Here is a 10,284-nt window from a genome sequence, read left to right on the forward strand (position 1 = left end):
CAAAGGTTCCAAGCATGACCATAATTATGATCGTAGGAGATGGTTGCTCTAGCACATTGAGAAAACATGCATATAGTCCCCTTTACCTCCTTGGTATATGGGATCCGCTTGTGAGAATGGAGTTCCATTACATACTTATTATGAAAAAGAGAAACGTGATTGAAATCGTCATTAAGCATGGCCATGATGCCACGTGGATAAGAATTGACACAGCGCTGATATACGTGGATACACACGTTTATTTCCTGTCGAAGGCTCGAAGCAAATGCATCATGCTTGTGTTCCACGTACACGCAGAGACAAATGCAGGCAACGCACACACGCACAAGTATGTATGCGTGCATCATGGAGGCGGCCTGGCGTATAGGTGAGCCGGAAGCCTAGGCTCGGCGACGGCTTGGAGTGGGATCAAGCGCGGCATGGACAGCCCGAACTTCTCTTCCATGCTCAACTCCTCCTTCGCCATGCCGTCGGGGAGCCTCCACGCAAACCCGTGGACCAGGTTCGCTAGAATCACCTGCACCATCTTTAGCCCAAGCCCGATGCCGGGGCACATCCGACGGCCAGACCCGAACGGCAGCAGCTCAAAGTCCTGCCCCTTCACGTCCAGGCTGCTCCCGACGAACCTCTCTGGCCGGAACTCGTCGGAAGCATCCCCCCACACGGCCGGGTCACGGCCGATGGCCCAGACGTTGACGAACACGAGCGTGCCCGTCGGGATGTCGTAGCCGTCCACGGACGCGTCCTCCCGGGACAGCCGCGGCGCCAGCAACGGCGTCACCGGGTGCAGGCGCATGGTCTCCTTGACGATGGCCTGCATGTACGGGAGCTTCGTGATGTCCCCCTCCGTGACAAGGCGTTCGCGGCCGATGACACGGTCCAGCTCCTCGGTGGCCTTGGTGAGCACATCGGGTTTCCTCAGGAGCTCGGACATGGCCCATTCGATGGTCACCGATGAGGTGTCCGTGCCGCCAACGATGAGATCCTGCAAGAGCTAGCGTGTCAGAAAATTCTTTTCTAAAACAACTCTACTCCGTTAGTTATTCGATAATGCAGGTCAGGAAGTACAATTAATGATTACATATTTCTAGCTCTCTAGCTACGACTCATATGAACCTAGGAGTGCTTGATGTGGGTAAAAGTAAAACATATTGCAAATGATAAGAGCAACAAAAGCAATCGTCCCATCTATTGCTAGATTACATAAGATCATGCAGATTAATTTGCGTTGCCCAACTTCATGACACTACCATAATCCCGAATTACCTTGATGGGCAAGAATTTTCTTGAGGGCTGAAATGGAACTACCAAGGAAATTGTTGTTTCCTTGGCTATCATCATAAACCTTCAAGGAAATATGTATTCCTCGAAGGTTGGAGAACTTGCATATAACAAATCATATATATAAGAACTTGCATATAATAGATATTACTTTAGAAAACACATATGTTTGATAGTTTATTTACATTTTTCTGTCGATTACATGGGATTCTAGACCGGGTGGCTCAGAATTTTCCGGTCGGTGGCCAGGTATGGTCTTAAGTAAGGGATGTAGGATGCCGATTAGGATACCCGCGGGTATGTACTCATGAGTAACTATTATAGTTTCAACTATATTGATGTGCAAAGCATGTAATAACTCACTAGACATATTCTTCAGTACCAAAAGAGAAAAATAGAGGGATGACTAAACCACTGATACTTTTTTCTATAATGTCTGTAGTAATAAATTTGTCATTAAAATAGTCTCTTTTGGCACCTCCACATTAATCCTTGCACAATGTATTAGGAAAAAAAGATAAATCCTAAAAATCTTATGAAAATCTGAAATGTGTATGCATCATTTCATTAGTTACACTAACAAAAGCGAAATTTAGAAGCATCTTGTTTTTTTTTTCAGGGGTGATCCATTATGCCAGTGTTACCAATGACCACCAGAATATTGATTTTCAGATGCAGTTGGTAAGATGGCCGTCACTAGAAATATTTGTTGCACAAATAAATTCATAGCATTTCTAAATGATGAATGAAGAAGGCAGATGGAGAGAAACCTTATTTTAGAGTTGTAGAGCAAGATGGGATGTAAACTTTGTAGCTGATTTCTTTCAAAAAATAATCTTTGTAGCTTATAATTTTTTTATTTGAGATTGTTTAGGGGTCTAAATATACATTTAAGTTCTCAATGTTTTAAATTATTTTTCTTGAATTTTCAAACAACATGGATTGAGACATGCTTCATTCGAAATTGTAGTTTTCGATGAGTTCAAAAACTATATTGTTAAAAATTTGAAAACTTGAGACCATTTAGGTCTTCAATATCCAATAAAATAGTAATCTAAAAATAGCCTTCGGTACTTTTAGATCTTCAATATCCAATAAAATAGTAATCCAATATTCATGTTTGTGTGGTGTATGCTAGTTATAGGTTTGAATAATGAAATAAAAATCTAGCATGCATAAGTTTATCTTGTGATTTCATTTCCAAGTGTTTCCAAGTGGTATCGAGCTAACCATGGTGCTAAGGATGATATAATAGTGCACTCCAATTGGTATCACACTTTAAAGGTCCATCTTTTATACCTTAGCATCATTGGGTAGACACTGTCTCCTATATTTCCTATCTAAGCATATGTGCAAGTTACAATCCAAACTCTTAGCACATATGTAGAGGGAGCAATTGCTACCATTTGGGGTTTATGAAACTTATCCATATCCTTTTGCACATGGTAAATATGCTTGGGCAAGCAACATGGATTCAATTAAATTTCAATTCATATCTTTGTGAAAGGGTTGTCATCAATTACCAAAAAGGGGGAGATTGAAAGCTCTAGTTTGGTTTTGGTGAATTGATGAAACCCTAAGTGCTAACCTAATTTATCAAGTGATCATGAGATAGGTAGCATATTCCAAGTGGTGAAGCAAATGAAGATCATGATATGATGATGGTGATGATCTAGTGCTTGGACTTGAAAAGAAGAAAGAAAAAAAAACAAAAGGCTCAAGGCAAAGGTATAAATGGCAGGAGCTATTTTATTTTGGTGATCAAGACACTTAGAGAGTGTGATCATATTTAGGTTCGATAGCCGTACTATTAAGAGGGTGAAACTCGTATCGAAATACGGTTATCAACGTGCCACTAGATGCTCTAACTCATTGCATATGCATTTAGGATCTAATGGAGTGCTAACACCCTTGAAAATATTTATGAAAATATGCTAACACATGTGCACAAGGTGATACACTTGGTGCTTGGCACATATGAGCAAGGCTTAGAAACTTCACCGACGGAGTGTTCGCCCGTAGAGTGCAGACAGTCCGACGGTGCCACCGACGCCCTAAACTTAGGTGAACGTGGTCACTATAAGTGCCCGGACGCTGGTCTCTGAAGGACCGACATGTCCGGTCAGTAGTAGCAGAAGAAGCGCAGCGTCGGTCGTCGATCGAACGCTGGCGCTGAAACGACCGGACACTGGTTGGCTACGTCCGGTCACACTAACATGGTCATGCACAGGGGAAACACCAAGTGACCGGATGCTGGGTGAGTTCGATCGTGAAAAATTGTTTCTGGATGCTTACTGGAAACGACCGGACGCTGAGGTCCAGCATCCAATCACTTTGAGCTGCTGCGTCCGGACGTCACTTGACCGTTGAGATCGGGCGATCAACATTTGAAGAGAGAGGACATGTGGCACGCATCGCGTGACCAGACGCTGAGGTCCAGCGTCCGATCAATATGACCAGAGCGTCCGGTCAATATGACCGGAGCGTCCGGTCACCCCGTGTTGTGCCTAGTGAAGGAGTACAATGGCTCTATTTCTTGGAGGCTTCTATTTAAGCCCCATGGCCGGCTCAAGCTCACTCTCTTGCCCATTTACATTGAGATAGCAACCTTGTGAGCTTAGCCAAAGCCCTCCCACTCATCTCCATCATAGATTCAACATCTTTGTGAGATTGGGAGCGAATCCAAGTGCATTGCTTGAGTGTTTGCATCTAGAGGCACTTGGTGTTCGTGTTTCGCTGTGGGATTCACTTGTTACTCTTGGTGGTTGCCGCCACCTAGATGGCTTGGAGCAGCGAGGATCGTCGAATAGAGGGTGGTGATTGTCTCCGGCTCCGATCGTGATGATTGTGAGGGGTTCTTGACCTTTTCCTGGCGGAAAGCCAAAATGTACTCTAGTGGATTGCTCGTGGCTTGTATGATCCTCATCTTGTGTTGGTTGTGTGGCACCCTATTGAGGGTTTGGCGTGTGAAGCCAATTAGCGCGTGAACCTCCAAGTGAGTGAATCGCCACGAGGAGTAGCTTGCCGGCTAGCAAGTGAACCTCGGTAAAAAATCATTATGTTCATCATTTGATTCCGAGGTGATTAGTCTTCATTGATATTCATTCTTGTGATTGATTGGCTCCTTCCTCGACACGACGGTATAAACAAATTACTCACTCTCTTCACTTTACTGCAAACTAGTTGTTAAGCTCTTTAGTGTAGCTAGCTGTGAGAGCTTGTTAGTTTGGTTAGTGTGGCTCTTTAGTTAGCCTTTGAGAGCACATTAACTTAGTGTAGTGTCATAGCTTTTGTGTGGATAGAAACTATATAAACTAGAATTATGGTAGGTGGCTTGCTATTTTAGTAGGCTAGCACAACGCTTGCTTCGTCTCATAATTATCTAACCGGTTTGTTAAGTATTGTTGTAGAATTTTTTTAATAGGCTATTCACCCCCCTCTAGCCATTAGGACCTTTTAGGAGGTCGCTAGTGTGGAGCTCATCGACGGTGCGGATCTCGGCGGTGCAGAGCTGGTCGGCAACACGTGTGTAGAGCCCAACGACAACGCGTAGATGTCGGTAGCATGGAGCTCAGCGGCAGCGTGCGCGGAGCTCAGCAGGGCGGTTAAGGCCGGCGAAGAGGCGGGCGAGCTCCGACGGGGGGTGTGGAAGCCGATGGGGTGGTCAGTTTGGACAGCGGTTGCACGGAGGAGGGCGCTCGGAGGCACGGGAGCTAGCATCGACCGTGGAAGCTGGGTGGGCGACCATGGCGCTCGATGCCTGCACTCTCGAGCAGAGCAAGAGGGAGAGGAGCGAGGGCGAGCAAATGGGAGAGGGAGAGAAGGCGTCGGCTTGGTCTCCACAGTTGCGCGAACCCGAGGCGACGTGGGGGCACGAATGGAGCATGGTAGCCATGCGTCGGGCATGTTCTGTCCTGGACATCCTTCCTCTCCCTATTGCTTTGAATGGAGAGACGGAGGAGAGAGAGACAAGATGGAACCAGAAAGGATATTTATATGGTGGGTAAAATACGTGGACATCATGAGGCCACATAGGGTCCGACCGTTTAGATGCGGGATGGAAGCCCGCGGCGGACCATTATCGGTAGTTAAGGCTGGACGAAAACTCGAAGCTCGTTAGCTCGCTCGGCTCGTGGCTGGCTCGACTCGGCTCGGCTCGTTATGATAACGAGCCAAGCTGAGCCAAGATTTTAGCTCGTTAACTATAACGAGCCAATTCGAGCCAGCTCGCGAGCTAAACGAGCCAAGCTTCTAGAAAAAAAAGTATCAAAACTTATATTAGACGAGCCAAGCTTCTAGGATAACGAGCCGAGCCGAGCTAGCTCGTTATCTTAACGAGCTAGAACGAGCCGAGCCGAGTCGAGCCGAGCCAGCTCGTTATCCAGCCTTATTGGTAGTAGTATTATGATAAGGATGGCTCATGTTATGTGAGACTTGAAGTTATAATTTTGAATTCCCAAGATTCCTGCTACTCGAAAATAATTTTAAATGCACCCTCCGCGTGTATAGCTTCCAAACAATGGCCACAGGCCACGTGCAAAGATACACATGCACATGCACATAGCGAACCTAAACATTTTTCAAGATACACAAGCACACGCAGCACCAGTCACCCTCCGAAGGGGAATCAAACAAGCAACATATGTCATCCGTGACGGTGATGACATAAGCGACGGTGGGCAGGGCTCAGAATATAACTTTAGCCACATATTTTCTATTATTTATGTATATATTTTTCTACTTAATAAATGTTAAAAAAATCATGCTAATATCATATTTTATTTGGATCTAAAAATATCATATTAGCATGTTTAAGCCTCTAGAAAGTAATTATTAAAATTTGAACCGAATTTCACTAATCATAAAGGCAGACCCAAAAATTTTTAATACCGAAATTAAAAACCCTGGCTGTGGCAAAGGATCCAGTTTTAGAAACCTTGTGACGTGTAATAACCAATCTTTTTACATATGACGAAAAGAGCACAACTGAAACGGACTATAAAGTAATAACGGAGCAAATTAGTGATCAGTCTCCCGTGTGCTTACCAGCGTAAATCCCTTGACTCCATCCCGCTGGATTGGGACCTCGAGGTCGGGGTCGTCAGCGAGCTCCAGCAGCAAGTCCAGCATGTCCATGGCAGCAAACTCCTCACCTTCTCGCCGCCGCCGCCGCTGATCGATGTGCTCGATCACCACATGCTCCAAGAACCGATCAAACATCTTGCCCAGCCGCTTAATCCTCCTGATCTGCGGGTCCAGCCAGCTGAGCCATGGGATCATGTCCCCGATGTTGAGCGCTCCACTGAGGAAGAAGAACTCGTCGACCATCCACTTGAACTCGTCAGGCGTCGTCGCCGACCCTGTCTCGTTGACGACATACTTCTTGCCCAGCACCATGCGTGAGATCGCGTTGAGGTTCACCATGAGGAGATGGTCCAGCAGCACCACCACGCGCCCCGCCCCCGCTGCTGATGTCCCGTGGACATAGAGGTCGTGCAGCATGGCTTGCAGCTCCTCGTCGCGAACGTGCTCTTGCGACCTGAGCCTCCTAGCGCTGAAGATCTCCGTCTTCCACAGCCTGCGCGCTTGGCGCCAGTACGCGCCGTAGGGTGCCCAGAGCACGTCGGAGTAGTTGTAGCCGGTGTACCTGCCCGACGCCATCCTCGGACGGTCGATGAACGCCAGGTCGTGGGTCTTGAGGATGGACCTTGCGGCGTCGACGGAGGAGCCAACGACGACGGGGAAGGAGCCGAACCGGAGAGACATGAGTGGGCCGTATCGCTTGGAGAGCTCATGGACAGAGCGGTGCGGGAGCGCGCCGATCAGGTTGAGGTTGCCAATCACCGGCCATGGCCGAGGGCCTGGTGGGAGATTGAGCTTGCGCTTGGGATTCCAGCGGCCGAGGAGAATGGTTGTGAGAAAGAGTGCAGTGGCGAGCACGACGGCGATGAAGGAGACCACTGGTGGTAGTAGCTCCATTGGAACGCGCACATAAGAGGGATGGACGGCTTTTCTACTAGTTCCTCTCAACTATGAGTTGAAGTGATTATATAATAAGTTCGCAGTTAAAATTGAGCCTGCGTCGAATACATGCATCATATCATCACCGGACTGTCCAGTGTGTGCAGCTCAGGTCAAGTCAAAAATGGATTTCATTTTCTATGTTTAAAGTTGTTTCCTGATATATTTTGGACTCTATCTTCGCGATAGACTTGTGATGTTGTGATACAAACTTTGAGTTACAAGTCCACTTACACTAAATCAATGAAAAAGACATTGTTTATATTTAATGTTGGAACACATTTCCATACATAGTCACGTGCACATATATATATATATATATATATATATATATATATATATAGAACTACTATCCTGTAGCTGGCTACAGAATAACTTATTCTGTAGCCACTTTGAGTTACGATAATTACTATGTTATTTTACGAGATTATAGTAACTCCTTACTAAGTGGTTTAATATAACGTTATGGTAAATATCCCCATGTGTTATAGTAACCCAACTACCGTAAATATGTATTTATATTATGGTAAATTAGTATATAAAATTATAGTAAATGGAGGTGGCTACAGAATAACTTATTTTGTAGCCGGCTACTGAATAGCCTCTCCCTATATATATATATATATATATATATATATATATATATATATATATATATATATATATATATATATGGATTTGCTGACGAAGGTGATCTCTCACGTTATTTTTCTATGCACAATTGTCATATGGCCACCACACACAACCTGTTAAATCGATTCCCTGGCAGCATGCAAGACCTTGTGTGTTAAATTTTTTATGTTTTTTATGACTGTGTCTATGTGATTTGAATACAAATTGTGGCAGGCTGGCAGCGTCCATCCCATCTCTCGAGTTCGAGTGGTTGGCGGCGACTATTTTGGCTGGCGACTGGAGGTACGAAAATATGGCGTCCATCCCATCTGCCGGTAGGTGGCGACGACCTTCTGACGCTCCTCTTTGTGCTGGTGGCCGTGGCGCCCCTCTCCGTGGTGATCTCCACCCCCAATGGTGGAGCACGGCCCCACTAGGTGCTTGGGCCTTGAGATCTACTGCTTGGCGGTGATGCAAATCAGGATTTATGGATGGCAGCACACCATTGGTTCCTCGCTAGTCTCTACCACTGCCACGAACGATGACGCGGCCAGCGGCGCCCCTATCCCTGCTAGGGTATTATTTCTTTTATGATTGACTGGTGGAAACCTGCTCGTATGCTCATGTAGCAAGATCGATGTGATTTTAACATGCTCATTTGCTCATGTAGCAAGACCGGCAGGAATGATTGCAACGGGCCTTAGTTTCTCTGTCCATGAATCAGGTATCTCATACGCACTGTTCTTCACTTTTATATTCTATCAAGGAGTTTTCGTTCTGAATGTAAGTTCAGTTCTAATTGATAATTCGAATTTGTGTATTTACCAACAGAAAAGGATGCGTATATTCAGATCTCATTTTATTATTGAACTTGAGTTCTTAGCTTAGTTTGTTACAGAATACGATTTTTATAATAAGTACATAATTACTGTTTGAACATACAAGTATAGCAAGAAGGATCATGTGAGTGCAAGTGATACAGGCTTTGCCTGGGAATGATGATGGACATTTGCCATTTTTTCTTTGTTTTGTATTTTCTAGTAATGACGTTCCATAGATCTGAAATTTTCTCTCTCCATTTTGAGTACAGAGTTGCTGGTGGCAGCATGCAGCACATTCATGAATCGATGGATCGAGGATGTATTGTGCTGAATCTTTGATTTCTTTTGAATCTCCTTTTCTGAATCTTCCGTTTACTCATTCAAGTACAACACTCTCCAATTGTAGCAGTAGATTTTCCTTAGCATGCAGTTTTGACACTATTGGTTAGTAAAATGGTGACACTATGATGGATATAGAGATAATAAGTGCATCCACCACTATTCGAGTACAACACTCTCCTTTTCTGATTTTTTTTTTGATCTGGCTGTAAAATAATGACTCATTTTTACCTCTTGTGGTTGCATAAATCATTGTATGTTATGGTTGTAGAAATTAAATATTTGATACTGCCGACATTGGCTGAAACTAGTTGTCCTGCCCCATGCTTTGGATTTTGATTTATATACTTGTCATACCTGAATGACCCGTGATTTTTTAGTCAATGTAGTCGATATTAATTTCACCAATAAGTCTGTATGCTTGATAAGTTAGATTTATATGCTATGTTGTTGTGATTTTTGCATTAATGTAGCTGACATTAGTTCCATGAATAGATTTTTGCGCATGCTAAAATATGTTTATATGCCTTTCACGCATATGAGCAGCGAGGTAGCCTGGTTCGGAGACGACGACCGGCTCATGGAGTTGGATGCGCTCGGCTCGGCTCTGCTCCGGCGACATAGAGGCGCCCAGCATCCTCACCAATGCGCTTGTCGTCAACCACACGATGGTGGAATGCTTATGCATAGGGTGGTTTCTATGATTTTTTTTTTGCACAGGCGACTTAGATCTGGATTTTGAATCATGTCTATTGTTCGAGGATGTATAGATACAGACTATATGCTTAGGATTTTGAATCATGTCGTGAACCACTATATGTGTATTCTATTCTATATATTATTATAACAAATTTGTATACATTGTTGGAGCAGTTATCTGTGCACTTCTACACATTTATATAAATGGTTGGAGCACTCTTCTATGCATTGTTAGAACACTTTAACATACATTGTTGGAACAATTATATGTGGCTTTCTATACATTGTTGGTACACAATTCTATATGGTAAGAAAATCAATTTTTATTTATTTAACTGCTAGTTTCTATGCAATCTTGGTGCCAAAAACGTTTCTGCGCATCTTGACAATTGATTCTATAAATCTGATCATCCATCACTTGCTATTTTTCAAATTTCAAATGCGTTGTTCTATGCATTATTCCCATGTTAATTATACATCTCCATATTGAGAAGCATGATGCTGGTGGAGG

The 10,284-nt window shown here is 44.2% G+C and overlaps 1 protein-coding gene across 1 annotated transcript; it reads right to left on the reverse strand.

The window, feature by feature from the left end:
* Positions 1–81: 81 nt before the first annotated feature.
* On the reverse strand, positions 82–7,325 carry LOC136539826 (trimethyltridecatetraene synthase-like). Its single transcript, XM_066531817.1, has 2 exons — positions 6,328–7,325; positions 82–985 (listed from the first exon to the last, which is right to left on the reverse strand). The coding sequence occupies exons 1-2, from the start codon at positions 7,258–7,260 to the stop codon at positions 344–346; spliced, it is 1,575 nt and encodes a 524-aa protein (XP_066387914.1). The 5' UTR covers positions 7,261–7,325; the 3' UTR covers positions 82–343.
* Positions 7,326–10,284: the final 2,959 nt, after the last annotated feature.

The sequence above is a fragment of the Miscanthus floridulus genome, chromosome 2 (assembly GCF_019320115.1).
Source record: "Miscanthus floridulus cultivar M001 chromosome 2, ASM1932011v1, whole genome shotgun sequence".
NCBI classification, from domain to species: domain Eukaryota; kingdom Viridiplantae; phylum Streptophyta; class Magnoliopsida; order Poales; family Poaceae; genus Miscanthus; species Miscanthus floridulus.